At 50.4% G+C, this 26,996-nt stretch overlaps 1 protein-coding gene across 3 annotated transcripts in view; it reads left to right on the plus strand.

Moving 5' to 3' along the window:
- The window catches only part of MAPKBP1 (mitogen-activated protein kinase binding protein 1), a 953,926-nt gene that overhangs the window by 694,239 nt on the left and 232,691 nt on the right, over positions 1-26,996 (plus strand). For all 3 annotated transcript variants that reach the window (XM_085627077.1, XM_085627078.1, XM_085627079.1), the window contains exons 16-18: positions 1,994-2,115; positions 14,592-14,667; positions 26,829-26,940. In XM_085627077.1, the coding sequence (XP_085483203.1) occupies positions 1,994-2,115; positions 14,592-14,667; positions 26,829-26,940 (310 nt within the window). The remainder of the gene's footprint in view (positions 1-1,993; positions 2,116-14,591; positions 14,668-26,828; positions 26,941-26,996) is intronic.

The following is a 26,996-nucleotide window of genomic DNA, read 5'->3' on the forward strand; positions in this document are numbered from 1 at the left end:
CACACGATATAGAGAAGAGCTGGGGTTTCAGGCCTAATAAAGACTGGACCCTCATTAGAGATGACTCGTGCAGCTCTTTGTCACAAAGTTTCCTAAGGTGCCCTACTTCTTCCTCCACTACTGGATCATTGCTTTGGCCATCCCTCGGTCCCATGGTCTGCCCTCTGGGGGAGAGGTCTGTGTATTAGAGTTCTGGTAAATCAGAGCCGTAGAAATAACTGTTTAAATTATTTTTTTTGTAAAAATTACTCACTGTTGACAGCTGCTAACATGCTGGTTATTTCATTGGTTTACAGCACTATTTTTTACGGTTTAGGAGGGAGGCTGGCATCTTTCTCAAAGAATACTTGTAATATGAAAATATAATGCGGGAGGGTAAACACAATCTTCTCACAAATGCCATAACATTTTATAAAGTTGGTTATATTTATTGTGAATCAAACAGCTTGCTGTATTTCAGAGGGTCAAGGATTCCCAAGGTCACAGAGTACTATTTCTTACCGTTGAGCTGGTACTCCCAAACCCCACAGTCTGGCACGGCTTGGAGTTCGTATAGCAATGTGTTGCGAGAATATAGACAAACTAAAGGTTAGGACACTAACAAAGTAAGGTCAATGGGCATAGTTTCCAACTCATTCCTCGCTGAAGGCGTACGGATATTAGTGCTGGGGACGTGTGATCATGTGTTTCAAGTTTTGTTGTGCTAATTATTCTTCCTGGCAATCTGTGCTGAAATTAATGTAGTAACTGTTGAAGCCAAGCACTAGATAAATCAGCAGAACAGTCTTTCACAACAGTTTAATATTTAATAAAAGCTACCTAACTAGCTAATTCTGCACTCTAAATTTACATGGACGACCAGTGATGAGTAATTGTCAAATAAGAAGGCACTGTTTTCTGACCATCAATCAAGTGGTCGGGCAAGATTGCGACTGATTGGCAAGAACCAGGTTTCCTAATTTATAGACTCTGCTAGTCAAAAGATTCTTATTGCTGGGATTGTAAATTGACAGACCAGGTGGATGTCAAAGTTCAAAGAATTGGTCCAAAGCTTGCGTCCCCTACAAATTTCCATGGGCAGTCATTTGACTGCTGTTTGGACGGTCTTCTGGGTGGAATAGACAGGCTTTCTGTAATGGACTCCACAAAGACGCTAAACATTGTAAGCATGCAGCTCTTATGTGCATGGGGTTCTCTTCTATTTTCCTGACTTGAGCTTGTTTTAATCTTGGCACTGTTTTGTGACTCAGCAGACTATTAGCACAATGTTGGATCTCATTTTTGGGCATATAGAACGGCACAATGACCTTTATATGTTCTTGTGACTTTCAAATACTTCATTGACTGCATGGAAAAAAAACTGTAAAGAATAATTTCTTTTTCTGTGCCTCTATCATGGCACAGTTTCTCTCCGCCACCTTCAGTGCCTGAGCAAAAGTTGGCTCTTCTCAACGCATTCAGTATAGGCGGCTTGAGTCAGGCCTTCTAACTCTGGTAGGGAAGAACTCATCAAGATGAGTGTGCTGTTACGAGTTTGTACATAGACCGTTCCATATTTGATGTCAGTTGATCTAGTAAAATAATACAATTGTTAGTTCTTATTCATTTGTGAACCACACAGCCAAATTCTGACCTGTTAGGGCGTGTTTTTGTGATAGTGGATTTGACCGTGTAATTAGGTTGCAGAAATGTTTCCTTCATAAAAATGGTGTCTGTTCGCAGAACATGTGACGGTTTATGTTTTGGAGACTTCAAAGTCTACCTTGGCCTGGGGCGACCTAATGTTAAAAAAAACAAAAAAAAACACTTATTGATGTGTATTAAACCTCAGATTAAACACTAAGGATTCTACACTTGAATTAACACTCCTTTTGTAGGTGGTATGAAGATTTTATAATATCTTGCCACAAGAGCATAAAAGTTCACACCTTTGGTCTATCATGTTTTGGATATCTGTATATATGTTTTTTCATGTTTCAATCCCTTTGTACAGTCGGGAGATGGCATCCAATTCATGCGAACCCACCACGTTGTTCGAAAGACCACCTTGTATGATATGGATGTAGACCCCAGCTGGAAGTATGCCGCTGTTGGCTGTCAAGACCGTAACATAAGGTGAGTTCCGTAGCTAGGATTAACAATTTGCAGGTAACACAATGCAGCACTGTTAGACCTGTCAGCCCTTTGGGTGGTCCCTCCTCATCATTATTTATTTTGTCCCACTTTTGCCTCAAACCCTGTTATAATTTTTCCTTTTTGGGAACCACCAGACTTTTTAGTGTTGATGCAGGGTCAGGGAGCCATTTTCCCTTCCCCTGGAACTTCCGTCTGAGGGCCTGAGACACAAAATGGTGGCCACCCATTGTCACCTGTGACATCATCAGAACCCACTGGAGATTTCTAGAACCTTCTGTAACATTCTAGAACCCTGTGACAGTGAGAGGCAGTTTAGAATGTTGGGAGGCCATCTCAGAGTGGCAGTTGGCAACTGACTGGAGAAGAGAGAGGACAGAGATAGAAGGAGGTCGGAGTAAGGCAGCAGAGGTGGAAACCAGTGCTTGGAGTGGGGTCCAGAAACCCACCCTTGATGCTAGTCTCTACTGACCAAGCCCAGCCTAAAGCCCTGTGTGGGATCAAGAACAGAAGAACCATCTTAAAGGACTGAATATTTGAAACAGGCCTTAAAGAAGAACAGCAAGTTCCTGACCTGTTCAGCAGTGTCCTCCTGGAGTCCTGACGTCGAGAAGCCTGGAGACCTGGGGCCTGAGGTGGAGAAGCGGCGTTGACAGAAAGCAGACGTCGTACCCGGAGCCGCCAGAGGTCGAGTGAGGGCGCCGACGGAGGTCGTGGAGAGTCACCGGAGGTCGAGTAAGGAGTAACCCGAGGTCGAGTGAGGGCGCCGACGGAGGTCGTGGAGAGGCGCCGGGGGTCGAGTCGGGAGTCACCTGAGGTCGAGGTGAGGCGTCGACGGGGGAGTGAAGTCCGCCCACCGGAGTCGCCGGAAACCGAGGTGGAGCGCGCCGGAGGTCGGGAGTGGAGATCGCACTCCGGAGACACCAGGAAGTGGGGAGTCCGAGTCCCTGTGACGCCGGAAGGCGACACCGAGTCGAGGCCGCCCAGCGACACCGAGTCGAGGCCGCCCAGCGACACCGAGTCGAGGCCGCCCAGCGACACCGAGTCGAGGCCGCCCAGCGACACCGAGTCGAGGCCGCCCAGCGACACCGAGTCGAGGCCGCCCAGCGACACCGAGTCGAGGCCGCCCAACGACATCGATCCGAGGCCGCCTCACGGCGTCGACACGGCGCTGAGCGGAGCGGATCATCGTGAAAAGGGCAGTAAGTGGTAGAGGGGGTATCTGAGGCCCTGTGGAGCCCTAAAAGACCATTCTAGGGGCTAAAGGGGTGCTAGAACCAGCCTGAGAGTGCCAGGGGTGAACTGAGACTGGTACAGTGACCTCTATAAAGAGCTGTGTAGATTGGAGGGCCAGATCTTTAGATTACTCTTGTTCTACCTCAGGTTAGGCCCCAGCCTTGACCAAACTAGGTGGGGCTCCCCCATGCCATCCAAGTGTCCTGAAGTGGTGTATGGGCAAAGTAAGACCAAGTGACCTCATGTAAATGATTTGCACTGTAACTGTCATTGATTGTTTTACCATATTTATTGAGGTGCTTTATTTATTGTTATCCACAAATTTATTCCTGCACTATATTTGTCTGACTGTATTTATTTGCCATCTGTATTTATTGCACATCTATTTATTCCTTGCTTATTTATGACCTGAACCTATTTATTGAAATTCCAATGTAGTATTATTTATTTGACCTGCTCTTTTAAGGAAAATCCTATTGTCTTGTATTTATGTAATGAAACCTGCAACTAAGAGAAAATAAGATAAAGACATAATATTTTCAACTTGACTTGCATTATTTTTACGGTGTAGTGTCGTTTTTGGAACGGATGAACGCATGGTTATTGTGAGGGTGTGACGTACGCTTAACACGGTGCCTGACCCCCAACCGCTCGAGCCAAGCTACCATTGTGCTGGGAACCTGGTGACTGCTAACCCGGTTGCCCGGTTTCCAACATAAAATTGGTGTTCAGCGGTGGGATTGAGCTGTGCTTGCGTCCACTCGACAATAACTGTGGGTAGTCCATAGGCCTACACCGGGAGTTTTCTCCAAGCGGACTTCCTAATTTTGAGTTTTGTTTTTTCCAAATTTACTTCTGGTGGTGGGAGGAGGTATTACAAAAGGTACCCCCCTGCATAGCTTCTGTAAGCAACTGTCTTCTATCCTGAGTGGGCAAAATGGAGTTTGTGTTGGAGGATGTGGAAACTTATACTGTGGCCCAACTCAGGGAGTTTTGTCAGAGAGAGGGGGTGTTTTGTCCCCAAGGTGCAAAGAAGGGTGAGCTCCAGACCAGCTTAAGGGCTTGGTGGGAGGCACGACGAGAAAGTAAGGTTGAGAAGGAGGACAGGGATGGAGAGCCTGACAGCGAGGGGGCTGGTTTGTACCAACCTGAGGTGGGGGACCTAGTAGTGGGGCCCAGAACACTTTCAAGGAAGGGCAGCAGTGTCTCTAGCAACGGCTTATTAGAAGCAGAATTCATTGACCGGAGGGAGAAAAGACCGCTCACATGGGATTTGGCGAAGCTGGAGAAGGAAAAAGAGGAACGGAGGATGGCTCACGAGTTGAGGCTCAGGGGGATAGATCTCCAGATCCTACGGGTCGGGGCACACACTGTTCCTAATGGTGGCAGCGAAGAAAGAGAAATCACCAGGGAATCCAAACCCTATTTGCCAAAAGACATAGTAGCTAGCTATAGTGCGGGTGATGATATCGCCAAGTGGCTAGCGGCCTATGAGATCTCATTAAGAGTCCATGGGGTTCCAGAGAAGTATTGGGGAGGGGGATTGTACAAATGCATGCCTCCAGCTGGTAGGGATACATTATTGGCCCTGGAGCAGGATGAGCAGACCCACTACCCCACCATGAAAGTGGCGCTCGTGAGGAAGTTTGGACTAACACCCGAGAAGTATAGACAGAAGTTCCGGGGTAGCCACAAACTGGGCACACAGAATTGGGTGGATTTCCTGGACTATGCAAAGAAGGCATTCGAGGGTTGGATACAAGGCAGTGAGGTGAGGGACTACGAGGGGTTGTTTGATTTAATGTTGAAGGAACACCTGCTCGAAAAATGTTTCCCTGAACTGCGTCAACACCTGGTGGATAGCAAGCTGACCAATCCCCGGAAGCTTGCTGAGGAGGCGGACATTTGGGCTAGTACCCGAGTGTCCAAAAGGGGGACTGGAGGGGACTCTCAAAAGACCGGACAGGGCGCCCCCCAGAAGAAAGAGGGAGGGGAAAAGAAAACTGAGTTCTCTAAAGGCCCCCAAAATAGTTTCCAAGGGAAGGGAACAGGATTTACCCCTAGGGCTAACCCCCCCAGAAACCCTAATCCTGGCCAGAGTCAGCAGCCAAGGGTTGTCCATTGCTTTGAGTGCGGTGGTGTCGGACACTATAAGGGAGATGTGAAGTGCCCGAAAAGACCACCCCCTCCCATCGGAGGAAAGGCCCCCGGAGTAGCTAGTGTAGTGCTCGGGGAGGAGATGCCTTTAGATAAGGGAAGGGAGTGGGCGGGTGTCACTTTAGTGTCCCTGGGAGAACGGGAGATGGTTCCTAAGATCCAGGTGCCCGCAAATACCACAAAGTATGGGCAGTGGGTCACCAACGGCCAAAGAGGGGAGGCTCTGAGAGACACAGGAGCCAGTATGACTATGGTACGTAGCCAACTGGTGTCTCCAGAGCAGGTGATTCCCCATTTACTCCACCCTGCCGCGATGGCTGACGGCAGAATGGGCCACTATCCGGTGGCCGAGGTTCCATTTGAATGGGAAGGGGTTGCAGGGTCACTTCGAGTTGCCGTAAGCCCTGCCGTGCCAGTCGATTGTCTGCTGGGGAATGACATGGAGCATAATGCTTGGAAGGAGGTGGAATACCGGACTCATGCTGAGATGCTGGGTACACCTGACTGGGCCTGTGTCAGCACAAGGTCTGCGACTACCCGGAGGGGGAGTTCGTTTAGGCGGGAGCCTGGAACAAAGGCACCGCCGGCTGCCGACCAAGGGAAGAACCGAGGGCAGGAGGAGCCTGCCTCGGCATCCGCGCCCCGTGTGACGGATAGGCCACCGGAGGTGGTGGACCAGGAGTCCGCGGAGGGGGATGTTACCAACCTGGAGAACCTACCCATCCCGGCCGAGTGGCACGTGGAGGGAGGGCCGACCAGGGAGGAATTCTGCAAGGGCCAGAGGGAGTGTCCTACCCTTGAGGGACTGAGGCGACAGGCCGAAGCCCAGGCAGCAGGTAACGTTGAGGGGAACTACAATATTTACTGGGAGGATGGCCTCCTCTACAGTGAACCCAAGGCGCCCATGCACGGATCGTCACGGGCCTTGGTTGTCCCTCAACGTTACCGAGCCTTCCTTCTGGAATTGGCTCATGAGATCCCCTTGGCAGGACACCTGGGGCAAGACAAGACCTTTGCCCGGCTTGTCCCGCACTTTTATTGGCCTCAGATGAAAGTGTCGTCCGACACCTACTGCCGGACGTGTGTGTCTTGTCAAGCCAGTGGGAAAACAGGGGTGAAGCTGAAAGCTCCCCTGGAACCACTTCCTGTCGTTAGCACCCCCTTTGAAAGGGTGGGCATCGACATTGTGGGTCCGTTAGATCCGCCTACTACAGCTGGTCACAGGTTTATCCTGGTTCTGGTGGATCATGCCACACGGTACCCAGAGGCCATACCTCTGAGGACCATTACTGCACCTGTTGTGGCTAGGGCCCTGATGGGAATCTTTACCCGAGTGGGTTTTCCCAAGGAAGTTGTGTCCGACAGGGGGACCAACTTCATGTCAGCATACATGCGGGCGATGTGGAAGGAGTGTGGAGTGACATACCGGTTCACCACTCCTTACCACCCCCAGACCAATGGTCTGGTGGAGAGGTTCAATAAAACCTTGAAAGGCATGATCAGAAGTCTGCCTGAAAGCCTGCGGAGGAAATGGGACGTCCTCCTACCCTGTCTATTGTTTTCTTACAGGGAAGTGCCACAGAAGGGAGTGGGCTTCAGCCCCTTCGAGCTTTTGTATGGGCACCCTGTGCGTGGACCTCTCAGCCTGGTGAGAGACGGATGGGAAAGAACTCCCAGAAAGCTTCCCCAGGACGTGGTGAGTGTGAGAAGTTGGCCTGATGTATGATGTCACTAGTTATAGTGTACACCTTATATCAGTCCAAATACCCTTGTGGTGATTGGTTGTAAAGTCAACCTTATAGACCAGCTATCCTAGTGGTAGCATGGACAAGAGCAGTCTTAGGCTAAACTCTGAATGGCATGTGAAGCCAGCTGTGATACCATATATAATCCCTTGAATACCAAATGAAAGGACACCACAACAGATATATATATAAAATAAAGTGCATTTATTCTAAGCAAACCCTCAGCACTCTTTATGAGACTAGAGGTAAGTACAACACAGTCTTATTTATGCATACATTAAGTCACACAGGTAAGTAATACAGTTAGGCCCTAGGGGCCACGCAAACCATATACTAAGTAAGTGGTATAAGGACCACTGTCACGGAAATAGAATAGGCCTAGGCCTAGGGAATCGCTGGGGCTACACTACACTAGCATTAGTTAGGAAGTGGGAGGCCCACGGGATTCGTGTGCAGAGTGGATACACTCACGCGTAATGCGTAAAAGTCAATAGCAATAGTACAGTTTAGAAAACGGTAGATTTAGGACACTTCCGGAGTAGCTAGGAAGTTGAGACTTGAAAACTAGACACTAGGATAGTCACTATCCTGATGAGCACCGGAGTACCCAAGTTACCTAGCCCACAGGCTGCGGGTGCATAGGGGTGAAGATGCGTCGTTTTCGTCGTTGACTCCTATGGATGCCTGAAGAAAGATGCTGACAGGCAGTCAGTGAAGAGTGTCCGGTGGATCCCAAGGCTGGGATCAAGAAGAGAGGAGACCTGCAAGCAGAAGGGACAGAGTCAAGGTCACTAGCCAGTGACCACGTGGAACCAGGAAGGAACCAGGCGATGTCGTGAAGAATGCAGGTGAAGGTGAAGCTTGTCGCTGCAGCCAGGAGGACCAGGAAGCGTCGAGGGCGACCAGGACCAGGAGGCGAGCTGTCCCACGAAGGCTCTTGCTGTCGGCGGCGTCGAAGTCGGACTAGGACTCACCAAGCCTTGGCAAGCGGAACCCACGGAGAACGGAGGACTTGCTTCTGGTGCAGACCAGGAAGGTCTGGGGTGCTTCTTCTTTGCAGAGAAGCGGGAGCCAGTCTGGAGGAGCCAAACCAGCGCAGAAGATTTCAGGGTGCGTCGTCACAGAGGCCACTAGCCAGCGGGCAAGCAACCGGACAGACGCGGCAAGCAGGAAAATGCTGAAGGGCCCCACGCAGGACTCGTGGAGTGTGGGGGGCTGATCTTCGGTGCAGATGGTGCTTGGGGTTGGGGCTTCTCAATCCCCGGTGCACAACTTCGAGGGTACCTCAGAAGCTGCGCTGTAAGTTACTAGCCACTTTTTCCAGGTAGCCGGTCCCACGTCGCTTGTCGCCTCCACGGATCTCAGCTCTGCTGCAGATGTGGATGAGGGTCGGAGAAGTCTGGAAGTCAAGGCTCTGGTCGGGCTCTGCAGTCGGTTCCTCGTAGAACGTTTCACAAAGCAAAGGGTAGTCTCTTGATGGTGCCTGTTTGCACAGGGTAGCCACTCCTTGGCTACAAGGGAGATTCTTCAGTCTTCTTCTTTCGTCGAATGTCGAAGGTCCAGAGTTTCTGTTCAGTTTTGCAGGTTCAGGATAATCTAAAGTCTTGAGGCCCAACTCCCACTCTTATACTAATCTGGGGGGCTGGGATACCTGCTAGGTCACGCCTTATGGGTGGGACCTGGGAGGGGGTGGTTACACCCACTTCCCTTTGTCCAGTTTCGCGCCAGAGCTGGGGCTGGAGTGCCCCAGCGCCGGTTTGAACTGGACTATGCAAGGAACACCTTGTGTGCCTCAGGCATGTCTCATTCCTTTCAGCCCACCCTGCCCCAATACACTAAAGGCTGTCTGGGGAGGTGCTAGCACCTCCCCAAGCAGGAAACCTATTGTCCAGGCCTCCCTGGCTGGGATCACTCCCAGCAGCAGGAGGTCAGACTCGTGTCTGTGGCAGCAGCATCCATTTTGTGATGCTGAGGCTTTGGTCAGAGGCTAACAGTGAAGTATGATTTTAACATGTCTTCCCCTCTAGAAGGGGGGAATAATATCCTCATGTCCAGAAATGGCATGGGGGTATTATTCCACAGTGTTAGACACCTTACACGACATGTTTCGATAAAGCCAAACCATAGTTACCATAACCGTCTAAGATTATAAGGCACTTTAAGAGTATATGGTAGGCTATATCATAGAACAGCTATAAGGACATGGTTCCGAAAGCTGCAGACAGGCTCAGCTCATGCTAGAGCACCATCTCACATGTTACCAAGCACTCTGCCTCCAGGATTGTTAAGGCCTGCCATAGGAGTGACTGATAGGTACACATGTGTCTATATATAAGTTAGGTATAGGAATACTACACCTAAGCAAGGGGTGATTACACGACCTTGCCCCAGCTGAGTGATCAGCCAGTTGTGTCAAAATGGAAGGCCAGGCCAGGGGTGGCATAATACATGCTGCAGCCCCTGGTAGGCCTAGGGTACACCTATGCCCTGGGTACCTAGGGTACACTGTACAGGGGCCAATAAGGTGATCCTATCCAAATGGGTTATGCACCTAAAGTACATAGTATTAATTTAGAGAGAGAACAGCAGGGCTGTGGGTCTGATTAGCAGGCCCACAGCCACATCTAAGTCGAAAACCAGTAAAGCAAAAGCAAAAAGTGGGGGTGAACATAGAAAGCAGACCCTACTCTCCTACAGTGAGCTACATGCTGGCCTTCCGGAGCCAAATGGCTAAGTTGTGGAAGCAAGCTTCTGACAACTTGGAAGCCAGCCAAGCAGTGATGAAGGCGTGGTATGACCACAACGCTCACCCGGTGGAGTTGGAGCCTGGCCAGAAGGTGTGGGTGATCGAACCAGGAGAGCTTAGCGCCCTCCAGGATCGCTGGTCAGGACCCTTTGAGGTGTTGGAGAAGAAGGGTAAGGCTACCTACTTGGTGGATCTGAAGACCCCTCGCCAGCCCCTACGAGTGCTGCACGCCAACCGCCTCAAACCCCACCATGAGAGGCCCGAAGTCATATTGTTAATGGTGACTGACTGAGCAGAGGACGTGGAAAGCGAGCCTCTCCCCGACTTATTTGCGTCTCAAGAGAAGGATGGGTTGGTGGAGGGAGTGATTCTCTCCCCGTCCCTAACTCCTGAACAGCAGGAGGACTGCCGCCAGGTCCTGGGGCAGTACTCTTCGTTGTTCTCCCTTGTTCCGGGTAGGACTCACCTGTGCGTCCATGACGTGGACACAGGAGACAGCCCACCTGTGAAGTCAAAGATCTACCGGATGACAGACAAGGTGAAGGCCAGCATTCACAGTGAAGTCACTAAGATGCTGGAGCTAGGAGTGATTGAACCTTCCAGCAGCCCCTGGTCCAGTCCGGTGGTACTAGTACCAAAAGCTGCACCACCGGGTGCCCAACCGGAACTGAGGTTCTGTGTGGACTACCGGGGACTGAATTCAGTAACCAAGACGGATGCTCATCCGATCCCGAGGGCGGATGAACTGATTGACCGGCTGGGAGCTGCCCAATATTTGAGTACCTTTGACCTTACATCCGGGTACTGGCAGATCTCTCTGACTGATGGAGCTAAGGAAAGGTCAGCCTTCTCCACGCCCAAGGGCCACTACCAGTTCTTTGTGATGCCCTTTGGGCTCAAGAACGCCCCTGCCATGTTTCAGCGTCTGGTGAACCAGATCCTCGCCGGAATGGTGAGTTTCTCTGCTGCTTATCTGGATGACATTGCCGTCTTCAGTAACAGCTGGGAGGATCACTTGCGTCACCTGCAAACTGTTCTCCAGGCCCTGAAACAAGCTGGTTTAACGATCAAGGCCAGTAAATGCCAGATCGGGCAGGGGTCAGTATTGTACCTTGGACACTTGGTGGGTAGGGGAGCGGTGCAACCCCTCCAGGCGAAAATCGAGGCTATCATGGCCTGGGAACCCCCCAAGACTCAGACTGAGGTCCGAGCTTTTCTGGGCCTCACCGGATACTACCGCCGCTTCGTGAAGGGGTACGGGACCATTGTGGCCCCCCTCACGGAGCTCACGTCCAAGAAGCAACCTCGACGGGTAGTCTGGACGGAGGCTTGTCAGCAGGCCTTTGTGAAACTGAAGCAAGCCATGTGCGAGGCCCCGGTCTTAAGGGCCCCAGATTTTTCCAAGGAGTTCATTGTCCAGACGGATGCATCGGAACATGGCATTGGGGCAGTGTTATCGCAACTCAATGAAGAGGGTCTGGATCAACCCGTGGTCTTCCTATCCCGGAGACTACTTCCCAGGGAACAGAAGTGGAGTGCAATAGAGCGTGAAGCCTTTGCAGTGGTATGGGCTCTGAAGAAGTTGCGGCCATACCTGTTTGGCTCGCACTTCCTAGTTCAGACCGACCACAGACCCCTTCGTTGGCTGATGCAGATGAAGTGGGAGAATCCCAAGTTGCTAAGGTGGTCTATCTCCCTACAGGGAATGGACTTTCAGGTGGAACATCGGCCTGGAGTGGACCACGCCAATGCAGACGGTCTCTCAAGGTATTTCCGCCTTAGTGATGAGAACTCCCAAGGGGTTGGGTAGCTCTCCCCACTTTCAGTTGGGGGGGACGTGTGTTAGACCTGTCAGCCCTTTGGGTGGTCCCTCCTCATCATTATTTATTTTGTCCCACTTTTGCCTCAAACCCTGTTATAATTTTTCCTTTTTGGGAACCACCAGACTTTTTAGTGTTGATGCAGGGTCAGGGAGCCATTTTCCCTTCCCCTGGAACTTCCGTCTGAGGGCCTGAGACACAAAATGGTGGCCACCCATTGTCACCTGTGACATCATCAGAACCCACTGGAGATTTCTAGAACCTTCCGTAACATTCTAGAACCCTGTGACAGTGAGAGGCAGTTTAGAATGTTGGGAGGCCATCTCAGAGTGACAGTTGGCAACTGACTGGAGAAGAGAGAGGACAGAGATAGAAGGAGGTCGGAGTAAGGCAGCAGAGGTGGAAACCAGTGCTTGGAGTGGGGTCCAGAAACCCACCCTTGATGCTAGTCTCTACTGACCAAGCCCAGCCTAAAGCCCTGTGTGGGATCAAGAACAGAAGAACCATCTTAAAGGACTGAATATTTGAATCAGGCCTTAAAGAAGAACAGCAAGTTCCTGACCTGTTCAGCAGTGTCCTCCTGGAGTCCTGACGTCGAGAAGCCTGGAGACCTGGGGCCTGAGGTGGGGAAGCGGCGCTGACAGAAAGCAGACGTCGTACCCGGAGCCGCCAGAGGTCGAGTGAGGGCGCCGACGGAGGTCGTGGAGAGTCACCGGAGGTCGAGTAAGGAGTAACCCGAGGTCGAGTGAGGGCGCCGACGGAGGTCGTGGAGAGGCGCCGGGGGTCGAGTCGGGAGTCACCTGAGGTCGAGGTGAGGCGTCGACGGGGTAGTGAAGTCCGCCCACCGGAGTCGCCGGAAACCGAGGTGAAGCGCGCCGGAGGTCGGGAGTGGAGATCGCACTCCGGAGACACCAGGAAGTGGGGAGTCCGAGTCCCTGTGACGCCGGAAGGCGACATCGAGTCGAGTTCGCCCAGCGACATCGAGTCGAGACCGCCCAGCGACATCGAGTCGAGACCGCCCAGCGACATCGAGTCGAGACCGCCCAGCGACGTCGAGGCCGCCCAACGACATCGATCCGAGGCCGCCTTACGGCGTCGACACAGCGCCGAGCGGAGCCGATCATCGTGAAAAGGGCAGTAAGTGGTAGAGGGGGTATCTGAGGCCCTGTGGAGCCCTAAAAGACCATTCTAGGGGCTAAAGGGGTGCTAGAACCAGCCTGAGAGTGCCAGGGGTGAACTGAGACTGGTACAGTGACCTCTATAAAGAGCTGTGTAGATTGGAGGGCCAGATCTTTAGATTACTCTTGTTCTACCTCAGGTTAGGCCCCAGCCTTGACCAAACTAGGTGGGGCTCCCCCATGCCATCCAAGTGTCCTGAAGTGGTGTATGGGCAAAGTAAGACCAAGTGACCTCATGTAAATGATTTGCACTGTAACTGTCATTGATTGTTTTACCATATTTATTGAGGTGCTTTATTTATTGTCATCCACTAATTTATTCCTGCACTATATTTATTGTCTGACTGTATTTATTTGCCATCTGTATTTATTGCACATCTCCTCAGCGCCAGGACGCCACTTTGCTGCGGCAGCTGTGCGCTATACAAAAAACTATAACATAACATAACATCTATTTATTCCTTGCTTATTTATGACCTGAACCTATTTATTGAAATTCCAATGTAGTATTATTTATTTGACCTGCTCTTTTAAGGAAAATCCTATTGTCTTGTATTTATGTAATGATACCTGCAACTAAGAGAAAATAAGATAAAGACATATATATTTTCAACTTGACTTGCATTATTTTTACGGTGTAGTGTCGTTTTTGGAACGGATGAACGCATGGTTATTGTGAGGGTGTGACGTACGCTTAACACGGTGCCTGACCCCCAACCGCTCGAGCCAAGCTACCATTGTGCTGGGAACCTGGTGACTGCTAACCCGGTTGCCCGGTTTCCAACAAGCACTATCCCTTAGCATACACTGTTTTCAGTTTTATTTGATCGATGTCTCAGACTGTTCAATTACCTTGCTAGCCAGCCTATTTTCTTATACCACCTATTAATGTAGCCCTATAATTTTAGCACTCTTTCTCTGATGTTCTTCCCCTTGCAAACCTCATCAAGTTAGTGGTTTTCAAATGGTTACATCAGTGGTTCTCCCTTCTGGCACTCATTATTTTCTTAGCATTAATTGGTTCTCTGCCATCTCTCCAGAGTAATCTCTCAATTTCCAGTTTTCTCTTAACACATCTTGCTCAAAGCAGATTTGGCGTTTGGGCACACGCTATCCTCCCATCAGTGTTAGATTATGATGATGTGCCAAGGACTGCATGTGATACTGTTGGCTCATTTACAGGCTGGGTTTTTACGTGAAGTATACTCTTTGATCCATTTAGGACGAGCACGTCCCCGGCACTTTTTCCCTGCCCACTAAAACAAGTATGCCTTTCTTTCATTGTTCATCCTTGAATGTACCCTCATTTGAATGCTTTGCCATGTAGTGCTTTTCATCTGGTGCCATTTGTTTCAGTGCACCTCTTTTGATTCTTATATGTTCTCTATCCAAAGTCTTTCATCTGGCTACATTATGGCTTTCTTTGCAGTTAACTTATCTCTTACCATTGCTTCAGTCTCCTGTTGAATGCAAGAGCCTTGTTTATTAAAACCTTGTTTTCAATTTTGCTACCACAATTCAAGGACATGCAAACCAATTTCATGTTTTTTAACCTGTCCCTCTCATTACTACTTAGGCTATTTAACATTGGCACTGGGAAGCAGAAGAAACTGTACAAAGGGTCACAGGGTGAAGATGGTACCCTCATTAAGGTAAGTACTAGCACAAACTGTTAAATATGAAAAATGAGTAAAGCTTTGGTTTGTATTTAGTCCAAGACCTTTTCCTTAAAGGGTATCAGTTTGAATTCATTTTACTAGTGTTGGCGTTCGAATACAATGTATTTTTAAAAATGGCTTGAGCTTGTGTATCTAGGTGGTGTTTGATGTCTCTCTCTGGCGTTACATTTAAAACATTTCATGTTGGTCTGCTAACGGTTTGATGTCTTTCTCTGCTGCATTTGTCTTACTACATTATTTGTTGGAGACCTCATACCACTGCCCTATCTTGCCTCACCCTTCTGTGTTGGGTCGGTCTCTTGTCTCTGTATCCCATATTTCTTCCCAAATCTCTTATGGCACCTGTTCTCTGCCTACCGCCTGCCATAGCGCTCCTTTTTGAGGGGTCCCATACCCCCTTGGGCAAGCCCTATGAATATGGATTAGTTAAAACGGCCTTTTGGATCTAAAAAATTCAGGGACCTATATGTACAGGTAAAATAGCAATTCTTTCCTGTATCTACACAAAAGGGTAATCTGGAATGTTAGAGCCAGAATCCGGCATTTCCTTTTGTTTGCTTTAAGGAACTCTCTAGAGAATCCCTCTCCTTTGTCTTTTGGAATCTTGATATGGAGCTGCCTAGAATTTTGTCAGTATTTAAGTAGTTTTAATAGTCTGGACTGGAATTGCTAATAGTTGCAGAGAAGTGATTTCTAGCTGGGATGCCCAGTTCTGTATTTGCACTTCCTACCAACTATCATCCTTCTTTGTTCTCAGTCTTGAACCTGTTCCAGTAGGGACAGGACAGATCTTCCCTGAACTGGAACGCAAGTTACCCAATCAATCAACTTGGATTTGTACAAAGAGGCTAATCACAGGTGAGGGTTTCCAGGCTCTAGGTTCTTGCTGGGATCAGTCGAAGAGCCAGGTCTTGAGCCCTTTTCTGAATTCCATGTGAGAAGGGAAGATCGTTCCAGGACTTGGCGGCGAGGTAGAAGGCTCGTTTTCCACTGTAGCTTCAGCAAATGCAGGGTATGTGGGAGGGAGGCAGAGCGCAGGTGCCTTGAGAATTGTTGGAAGTTCCTGCTGTGGTTGATATATGCTGGTCCTTGGTTGTGGAATGCCTTGTAGCGTCTTGAATTGGCATCTGCTCTGGCTGGGGAGCCAGTGGAGGTTCCCGAGTTGGGGAGGGGGGGGGGGGGGGTGATGTGGGTCTGTTTGGGGTGGTTGAGGAAGAGTGTGGCTACTGAGTTCTGTATCGTCTGGAGTATCTTCAGGAGTTTAAGGATGATTTCTGCTTAGAGCGCATTGCTGTTTTCCAGCCAGCTCGTAACTAGGGCTTGAGTGATGGTTTTCCTGGTGCTGACGAGCCATCTGAAGATCTTTCGGAGCATGCAGTGTGTGGAAGCAGGCGGAGGAGACTGCGTTGATCTGGTGTTTCATGGTGGGTTTGCTGTCCAGGATAATGCCAAGGTTGCAGGTCTGATGGTGTGGGTCCAAGTTCGGAGGGCCACCAGGTGTCATTCCTCAGGGATGTGGTGTTCCCAAAAAATCAGCAGTTCCGTCTTGTCCATGCTGAGCTTCAGGCAGTTGGTCTTCATCCAGGAGGTGACACCCGTCATACAATTGTGGAAGTTGGTCCTGGTGGTGGAGGGGTCTTCTGAAAGCGAGAGAATGTCCTGGGTGTCGTCTGGTTAGGAAATGATGTAGATGCTATAGGTTCTGACTATGTTGACTTTGGGCATCATGTAGGTGTTGAACAGGGGGATGCTCTGTGATGATCCTGGAGAGGCGCTGTAGATGCTACTCTTTGGTCTTGAGGTGAAGGGTGGTAGGCGGACTCTGTGGGTTTGTCCTTTGAGGAAGGATGCAGTCCATTTGATGGCACCTCCATGGATCCCGATTTAGTGGAGTCTCTTGATGAGTATGTGGTGGGATAAGGTATTGAACGTTGCTGAGCGGTCGAGGAGGATCAGGGCCACAGTCTCACCCTGGAAGGTTCAGATGTAGTTGCAGCAAACAGGGTGGTCCCGGTGCTGTGGTTGGTGCAGAAACCGGATTGAGAGGCATCCAGCAAGTAATTTTTCTCCAGGTGTTCGGTGAGCTGGCTGTTTATGTCCTTCTCGAGGACTTTGGCAGGGAAGGGGAATAGCAAGATGGAGTGGTAGTTATTTAGTTCGCTGGGGGTCGACTAAGGATTTCTTAAGGAGGGATCTGACCTCTGTGTGTTTCTGTCGGTGAAGGCAGCCATGGTAATTGATGTGTTGAGAATGGAGGTGAGTTTGCAGCGGATTTCATTGCTCCTACGGTTGAAGAAGTGGTCGAGGCAGGGGTCCATGGTGGTTCCGAAGTGGATGGAGTTAATGATGGCTGTGTGGTGAGCTGTTCCTATGCAGTGTGTGGATAGTTGTGGGTGGCTTCGGTTGGTGTGAGGATGTTGTAGAGGTCAGTTGGTTGGGGTCCGAAGTTACTGTCGATGGTGGATATCCTGTTGTGAAAATAGTCTGCCAGGGTATCGCAGAGTTCCTGGGAACAGGAGATCATGTTCTCCGTGGCTGATGGGCAAGAGAACCCTTTGACGGTGCTGAAGAGGTCCTTGCTTTGATGTTGTCTGCCGGTGCACCTCTTTTCTTGTCTTTAAGGTGTTGATGGTATTTGCTGAGGGCTGAATTGAAGGTGGCTTTGTCTGTGGGATCTCTGCTGGTGCACCACCTTTTTTTTTTTTTCAGTTACTTGCTGTTGAGTTTTATTGTCCTGAGGTCTGGTGTATACCAACTGGCTTGTTTGGTGGATCTACTGGTCTTGGCTGGCTTGATGAAGGTGACTCTGTTGGCGCAGTTGTTGATCAGGCAGAGAAGTTCTGGACGACCTGTTCCAGGTTGGTTGCGGGGATGTGCTGGGTGGTGTTGAGGGCGTCAGTCTATTGGGTCTCTGTCACTTTATTCAAGCTGTGTTGGCAAGAACTGGGGGGAGGGGGAGGGTCTGGTGGTTGTGCATGGGGATCCTGAGATGGTGAAGTGGATGATGGCGTGGTCATTCCAAATGAGTTCAGAGGTATGACTGTACTTGACTGGCACTGAAGATAGGGTTAAGTGGGTGTCCTGTGCTGTGTGTGGGGTCGGTGATCAGTTGGGTGAGGCCAGCCCCAGACCAAGACCGGCTTTGCCCTGTTGGGAGCTCGTCAGTTGGGTGTAGCTTAGTTCCAGTGGTACAGTGAACACGGGACCCACATCTGGATACTGTTTCAATTGGAGCAGGGTCAAAACTGATATGCATGCAGCTGTGTTCAAACAAACGGCATGGTGCACAAAAGAACGATGGGTTGAAATGCAGACCGAGTAATTGCAATGGCTAGACTTATTGCAGGCATTCCTCCTCACCTTTTGTATGTTTGATGAACTGTCCAGAGTAGCAAGGGTGCTCCCAACGGTGGGTGCCATTCTCACTGTGCCACAGGTAATTAGCTACACCCGACTGATGAGTCCCCATCAGGGTGAAACTGGTCTTGTGTTGCTTGATTTCCAGTTCAGTGTGGTGCAACTGTTTCCTCAGGCCCAGTACCTGTGCGATACTGGTTTGTCATTGGTTCAATAGGTGATGTGCGTGCAGGTAGTAGTATCAATCCGAAGAACAAATTACTGACCTTTGGCAATAATCTTTCTGGTAGATACCGGAACTCCATTCTCCTAACCGTTCCCATTTACCTTCTATTCCAAGGAACGGTCCTGCCTTTGTTAATCAGGAACCAGTCGAGTGTTGCACTGCACATTCTATCAATCTTTTCAGCCTTATTTCTGCCTCCAAGGTCATGTGAAAAAGGATAGGGAACAGACATCCGTGTGCTTATGGCATCTTGTGCGGTGCAGTGACATATATGTGGTCAGTGTTCGACAAGTGCTTCATTTGATCCACTGATTTCACTTACGTTGGCTGCCACATGGTGGTGCTGTTTGTACAAGTTAGAGATGAGCTGAACAGCAGTTGTTTATTTATTTATTATTTCAAAACTTCTTTATTAAAAAAATGTAAAAATCCAGTTTAACCAGAAACACTGAGATTTTTGTTATGGATTTCCAAGTATAAGTAATTTGGTCTTTACTCCCCAATTCCCTTCCCCCTCAGTTAACGGAGACATCCTTCTTTCTCCAGTTGATTACATAGTTGCAAATGCACCGGGATGGCTTGGATTAAATCCATAAATACAAAGGCAAAAACTGAAGAGCTAAACACATGCAACAAGTTCTAGGAGGGAAGGAAACCTAGAAATGTGCGCATGGGCAACACGGACAGAATTTTAGGGTTGGAATTTTCTTATCATTATTCATTAAAAACAACTAATACCTGCTTCCCAACCTATTTCTAAAGGGTTTGGGGGCCTGCGATACTCTGAATTGTCACACTTTGAGCATAGTGCTCGTTAGTCGTTATGAAGGTACAGTCATGGGCAGCGCTGGCAGTGGCAATGGGTGGTGCAAGCTGTGGAGCCCTCTTGACGAGGGCCCTGGGACCTATTGATTTATTTACAAATTAAGCCAGAGGTCTCAAACTGTGGGGCGTCTTCCTCTGGGGGCTTGTGGCTATGTTCGTAGGGGGGCGCAAATGCCTTTGCAAATACTTGTAAATGGAGATGGTCTGGAAGTGCGCTTTTGTTTATTTATCGTGTTTCCAGACTGTCTTTATTTAAAAGGCATATAAAACTATAGCAACTGTTTTTCTTGGCGCCTTGGAGTCAGGGTCAAAGACGTGGCAAAGTGGGTAAAAAGAAAAGAAACATTTTCGGCAAATATTTTGTTGATTTTTCACATTTAGCCAGCTGCATCTAAAATAAAGCGCATACCATAAACTAATAAAAATAAATGCACATTAAACTAATAAACGCTTTCTTTTATGTTATCAAACCTCAATTCATTAATGCGATCACCGTAGTTGTCTGTGAAACTAGAATCACACGACTGAATTCTGTTTGATACAGTGTTGAATCCTGACGTGTATTTATAATGCTACAAAGTCCTAGCCTGTAACACAAAGCACTGAGAATATTTATTTAAAAATTGTATTATACACTGTATAAGCAAGGCTGCTGGAAATATGCGGCAAGAAGAATGAAATTATATGGCAGGGTTGACTAAATTATGTGGCAAAAAAAAGCCAACACATGGCTTAACGCAGTACTTTTTGTGATAGTATTACTTAATTATTTTATCTATTCTACACATAACACTGTGTGGACAAATTGTTCACCCTATCTGAAAGAAACACATTAGTTAGATTCCTCACCTTAGAATATCCCCAGGCGTCAGGCTGGTACCGGAAAGATTTTTCGTCTGCAATACCCTTGCGCGTCGCTAGGTGTCGTCCGCGGCCGTCGTCTGCATCGTGATCGCCGGGATGACATCGTCGGAGTACTTAGACGCCACCCTCGCGCGCTGAGGTGAGTTCTTCTTTTTTCCGCACCAGTAAGCGCCGATCCTGGAAGAGCATACCCTTTTAGTCACTTTTTGACTAAACTTTTTGAACTCTTTTGGTTCCATTTCCAGTCGACCTCGACTCTGGTGCCGGTAGGGATGCCTGGATTCAAACCATGCGATGCCTGTCACTGCCTGATGTCGGTCACGGACCATCACCGCCGGTGTCTCTACTGCCTTGGGGCCGACCATGATGCCGAGTCGTGCCTCGATTGCCGGGCCTTGACCTCGAAGGCTAGGCAGGAGCGATCCCGCAAGCTGCTTGAGATCTGGCAGTCATCGTTCGGGGGTCAAAGTCCTCGCATTCCGGTAAGTTGAGGCGCAGCAAGAAGTCGAAGAGGCGACATCGCTCTTCCGACTCCCCTTGCCGGTCGCGCGAGTTGTGTCCGACCCCATACCCACCGGTCCATAGGTCTGACGCGACTCTGGCGGAGATCAGAGACTTCCTCGTGGCCATGAGGAGTCTGGCTCCGTCGTCGACGCCTGCCGGCGTGCCTTCGGGCCCCGCAGGCTTGACTGGGAGGCCTAGCGAGCTGGCGGCTCCGGCCCCGGCGCAGTCGTCGACTTCGGTCCCGACGCCACAGGCTCCCTCGGGATCCAGGCCTGGATCCCGGTCGACCTTACGACCCCTCCTTCGGACGACGCCGTCCCAAGTTTGTCCCGGGCCCGGCGTTGGAGCGGCGCCTATGGAGGACAGGTTCATCTTCCCGTCCCGGCTCCGATCATTCCACCTGTATACCAGGAGTCGGATGACTGGGACGACTGGGAGGGATCTGAGAACCCTCTGGCACAGCAGTGCCAGTTATCTCAGGACTGGGCAGAAGAACTGGGGGATGCCCGTTGTCTTGACACCTCCCCTGACACTGGCTTCATCTCTCCTCCCTCCGTGGCTATGCAGGAGGGTGCTACATATTCTGTGGTGCTGCGCAAGGCGGCCAAAGCCCTTGGGCTGGAGCTCCCTGCTGTGGCTGTGAGGACTATTCTCCTCACTGAAGTGCTTCAACCGCCAGTAAGCTCCTCTGAGCCTCTGCTGCAGTAACATGAAGCACTAACCGACGTTCTGATGGGCACCTGGTCCAAGCCCTCCACAGTTCCTCTTGTGGACCGGAACGTAGCCCGGCGTCACCACCCTGCACCGGGTGACCCCAGTTTTCTGTCGGTGCACCCCACGCCCGAGAGCCTGGTTATCCAGGCCTCTACCTCCCAAACAGCCTTCCTGTCCGCTCCCCCGGATCGGGAATCCAAAAGGTTGGAACAGTTTGAGAAGAAGCTGTTCTCCTCCCTTAGTTTGGGGTTGCGGTCTATCAACACCGAGTGCCTTTTGGACCGTTACACCCACTCCTTGTGGGATACAGTGGCGGACGTGCTGCCTCAGTGTCCGGAGGAGGCCCGGACACGGCTCGCCCAGGCTCTTGCCGAGGGGCGGGATGTCCGTCTAGCCACAGGCCGCAGAACCAGCCTCAGCACGGTCGCGGACATGGATTCCGCCGAGGCGGAGCAGGGGGACAACGAGCCAGTCCATCCACATCTTCCCCAACAGCATCCGCCTCAAAGTCCTCCTAGTCCGAGCTTTCAGGCCCATTCCACACCAGTGGGAGGCAGAGTTCGCCATCACCTGCTCCACTGGCGTACCATCACATCGGACAGGTGGGTGCTGCAAATCGTCTGAAGGGGCTACTCCCTCCCCTTCGAGGCGACCCCTCCAGCCATGCCACCGCAGTACCACCGCATGTCGGGGGATCACTTGCAACTTCTGCAGGAGGAAGTTACAGCCCTCTTGACCAAGGGGGCCATTGAGCGCGTTCCTGGCCTAGAAGTAGGTCGGGGTTGTTGTTCCCACTACTTTCTGGTTCCCAAGAAGGGAAAAGGGGGCCTACGCCCTATCTTGGACCTCAGGAGCGTCCACGCCTTCCTCCGGAAGGAGAAGTTCAAGATGCTCACCTTAGCTCAGGTTCTGGCTGCCCTAGACCCTGGAGACTGGATGGTAGCGTTGGACTTGCAGGACGCTTATTTCCACATCCCCGTCCTGCCGGCCCACCAGCATTTCCTGGGGTTCACGGTGGGCCACGAGCACTTTCAGTTTACCGTGCTCCCCTTCGGCCTCACCAGTGCCCCTCAGGTGTTCACGAAAGTGATGGCGGTGGTTGCAGCTCATCTGCGCAGATTAGGGGTTCCAGTCTTCCCCTATCTCGACAACTGGTTTTTGAAGGCGGGCTCGCCCCAAACAGTAGTCACCCACCTCCAGACTACGGCTGAACTCCTGCATTCGCTGGGGTTCTCCATCAACGTGCCGAAGTCGCATCTGAGTCCCTCCCAGAAGCTCCTCTTCATCGGACTGGTTCTGGACTCGGCGCAGTTCCGGGTCTATCCTCGAACAGCGGGTTCGGGATATTCAGGCTCTGATTCCGATCTTTCGGCCTTTATCCCGGGTTTCGGTCTGGTTGGTGCTGCGGCTTCTGGGTCTGATGGCCTCCTGCATCCTGCTGGTACATCACGCCAAGTGGCGGATGTGGGCTCTGCAGTGGGACCTGAAGTTTCTGTGGGCCCAGCATCGGGGCAACCTGTCCGTCCATGTCTTGATCTCAGAGGGCACTGCACGACAGTTGCAGTGGTGGCTCACAGACCGCGATTGGGTCAGTGGCAGATCCCTCTCCCTTCCCCCAACCGGAGCACACAGTAGTGACGGATGCGTCCCTCCTGGGATGGGGGGGCAACATGGGAGAGGCGGAGATCAGAGGCTTCTGGTCTCTGGCGGAGTCCCAGCTCCATATCAACCTATTGGAGCTGTGGGCAATCCGGCTTGCACTGAAGTCATTCCTTCCCTCTGTTCGGGGAAGTGTAGTGCAGGTGTTCATGGACAACACCACCGCCATGTGGTATTGCAACAAACAGGGTGGGGTGGGGTCGTGGACCCTTTGTCAGGAGGCTCTGTGCCTCTGGACATGGCTGGAACATCAGGGCATCACCCTGGTGGTTCAACACCTGGCGGGCTCTCTGAATGCCAGGGCAGACTAACTCGGCCGCCGGTGCATGATTGATCACGAATGGCGTCTGAACTCAGACGTGGCGCAAGTCCTCTTTCGGCAGTGGGGAGAGCCTTGGTTAGATCTATTCACCACCGAAGAGAACGCGCAATGTCATCAGTTCTGCACGTTGGAATTTCCAAGGCGGCACTTGCTCGGCGACGCTTTTCGTCGCGAGTGGAGTTGCGGTCTGTTGTACGCCTTTCCGCCTATACCACTTCTGCCCAGAGTGCTGAAGAAGATCAGGCGCGACCGGGCCAAGTCATCCTTGTGGCTCCGGATTGGGCACGAAGATACTGGTATCCCGAACTACTCAGTCTATTGATCGATCCCCCGATTCGACTGCCTCTTCAGGAGGACCTTCTATCGCAGCAGCAGGGGACGGTCCTCCACTCGAACCTGTCCAGCCTCCACCTCCATGCTTGGAAATTGAGCGGCGGCAGTTGATGCCATTTGACTTGCCTCCTGTAATGTTATTCTGGCAGCCAGGCGTCCCTCCACAAAATCGGTATACACCTGCAGGTGAAACAAATTTGTGGCATGGTGCACAGCAAAGGCTGTGGATCCCCTTTCCACCCCTCTTTCTGAGGTTCTCCTCTTTCTTCTTTCCCTGGCCCAGCAGGGCTCTGCTCTGGGCACCCTCAAGGGATACCTTTCGGCTTTTTCTGCTTTCTTAAGGCTTCCTGATCAGCCTTCTCTTTTTAAATCCCCTGTTTCTTGATTCTTTAAGGGCATTACTCGCATGTTTCCTCCTGTCCCTTTCGTAATGCCTCAGTGGGATTTGAATCTAGTGTTGACCTATCTGATGTGCGCTCCCTTTGAGCCACTTCGTAATTGTCCCCTTCGTCTTCTGACTCTTAAGACTGATTTCCTGGTTGCCATCACCTCTGCTAGAAGGGTGAGTGAGCTCCAGACTCTCTTTTAAGCCTCCTTTTCTTTCTGTCTATGCGGACAAAGTTGTTCTCAGGACTCGTCCTTCCTTTCTCCCGAAGGTGGTAACTGCCTTTCACATCGGCAAGTCTGTTACACTGCCCACCTTCTTTCCGCCTCCGTATCCCTCGAAAGAGGAAGAGAGACTCCACCGTCTGGACCCAAAATGGGCGCTGTCCTATCTGGACCGCACCAAACAGTTCCGAGTGAACGACCAACTTTGTTGGCTACGTGGGCGCTAAGAAGGGGCGGGCGGTGCACAAGCGAACCATCTCTCGGTGGGTGGTTTTGTGTATCAAGGCCTGTTATTCCTTAGCTAAAAAGGAACCCCCTGTGGGGCTGAGGGCCCATTCCACTCGGGCCACAGCGGCGACCACTGCCCTGGGCCGGGGAGTCCCCTTGCAGGACATTTGTCAGGCAGCAACGTGGGCCTCGCTGCACACGTTTGCCAAACATTATTGCCTGGACAGCCAAGTCCGGAGAGACGGCTTCTTTCGCCGTTCCGTTCTCCAGGACTTCCTGGTGTGATCTTCGTTCGCAGACACACGCCCGGGGTTGGTATTGCTGGGGTATCTATTCTAAGGTGAGAAATCTAACTAACGTGTTTCTTTCAGATGAACAAGTTACTTACCTTCGGTAACAATATATCTGTAACAAACATTAGTTAGTTAGATTCCTCACCGCCCCACCCATCCTCCCCGTTCTGCGAACTGATATCTAGGGTTAAGGTCATCCATTTCAGGGCCCTAGATTCTTGGCCCCAGTGTCGGTCTCTTGCATCGCTCTGCGTTCCTGGCGCGGAAAGCTATGTACAAGAACTGACGTCCGCGCGCAAGGGCGGCGTCTAAGTAATCCGACGTCATCCTGGCAATTCGGGCGATGACGACGCCGGACGCGGAGCCGCAGACGACGCCTAGCGACGCGCAAGGGTATTGCTGACAAATCTTTCCGGATCCAGCCTGACGCCTGGGGATATTCTAAGGTGAGGAATCTAACTAACTAATGTTTCTTACAGATATATCGTTATCGAAGGTAAGTAACTTGTTCATTAGTGCCAGATTACCACTCAAATTCAGCAATAAGCAACAGAAGCCTGTCTGTCAACCTTTACAATGGGCCTTCCACTGCGTAGCTACATGTGGTGTTGTCTTTTTAGTAACTTTTGATACGTTCGAGCTAGAAACACATTTTTGTTTGCACATTTGTTAAAATCTGTAGAATATGCAGCAGATGGTGGTTTATGTGGCATGTGGATTTTAAATGGCCATCACTACCATTAGTTCAGCCGCTGCAGTGGCTCTAGGGCAGTGCACCCCAATGTTGTCTGTTACTAGCAAAATGATGGATGGGAACCCTTTTTTCCTTGTCGGCATTAGGGCCCTGCTTACCCTTGCTAGCAGGGAACGGGTGTAAATCAACAGGCGGCAAGATGTGAGATTTATTCCCCTTTTGTTTTCTTTGTCTTTTTTACACAAAGGGACGGACAAACTGCTTTGCACCTCATATCTAGGAAGGATAGGCCAGTGGGCAGAGTAGTAGTCCTCATTTGTGCCGCAGATGCAGTGGCACGGTGGCCCAGGTTTATGAGGCATCAAATAAACCCCAATTAGTATTGTTTTACTGTCTTTTCTTGTTTATGTTGGGGTCCAGTGCACCATTGTTGTGCCACTGTTGCTTTGTTCCTCGGCTCAATGGCCCTGGTGAAGGGAAAATGTAATCTGGGTAGATTCCTTGGCTTAAGCCTCAGTTAGATGACAGAGCAGGAAAAGGGGCAAGACTTAGGCTGATTTTTTTCAGTAAGGGGCAGAGAAGACCGCCGCTTCACTAGGCAGTTCTTATTACTGAAGCAGGTGCAGTTGCACTCTGGCCAAGCAAGTGAGCGACCCACTGCGTTACAATTCTCTATAAAAGAGGATCGGAGGCTCACTTTTCTTCTGAGCATTAGAGGTGAGGGCACCTTTGCGGCAAAGTGGTGGGCAACATGCCAGAGCTCATTTTATTCTGAAAGGGACAGCAAATCTTTTCCAAGATTGAAGTGATGGCCATGCATGGTGGGGAAGAGGTGAAAGAGGCACAGGACACAGTCTGCTACTCAAGTCTGCAGCTATCATTAGTGCAACAGGTGCAGTTGAATTGGGTCTCAGGAGTGTGAGGGGCTCACAACACCATAAGTATCAGGAGTTGTGTTATTGTTTGATAGATTTGCTCTTTTATAAGGGTCACATTTAGTGTGGATATCAGCTACAGAATATTGTACTCCTGAAAGGGTAATCCCACCCCCTGCACTCAAACCAGATATATCCGCTCCCCCAAGTGCTGCCATAAAGTTTTGGAGGGGGGCCCGACTTGAAAATATTTTGCTCATGGGGGCTCACAGCAAAAAAGTTTGAAGACCACTGAATTAAGCATTGCGTTGGACCCACCCATGGCAATATTTAGCGTTGCAAGACCTGTCACACTTGCCATATCCAGAGTGGCGCCTGGGTGGATTCAAGAGTAGAGGAATCTGTAGGCAGAGTAACACCCAAGGTAAGTAACTTGTTCATTTGGTTGCAAATTGTGCTCACCTCCATGAAGTCTAATGGAAGTCAGGTTTCACGTTGGACTGCTGCTCATTGAAATGCAATTGACTGCAAATATAATGACTGTCGTATTGGCTAAATGATGTAGATTTTATCTTCTCATTTCACGAGAGCAGTGCTGTACATTAAGGCTGGTTTCCATCTGCTTTTCCAGGTTCAGGCTGACCCCTCTGGCCTATATCTTGCCACCAGCTGCTCTGACAAAAACCTCTCCGTCTTTGACTTCTACTCTGGCGAGTGTGTGGCCACAATGTTTGGTCACTCTGGTAAGTCCCAACCAATCCTTGTTGTGACTGATTTCAGATTTGTGTGTCACATCTTT

Source organism: Triturus cristatus, chromosome 9, assembly GCF_964204655.1.
Source record: "Triturus cristatus chromosome 9, aTriCri1.1, whole genome shotgun sequence".
Taxonomy (NCBI): Eukaryota; Metazoa; Chordata; class Amphibia; order Caudata; family Salamandridae; genus Triturus; species Triturus cristatus.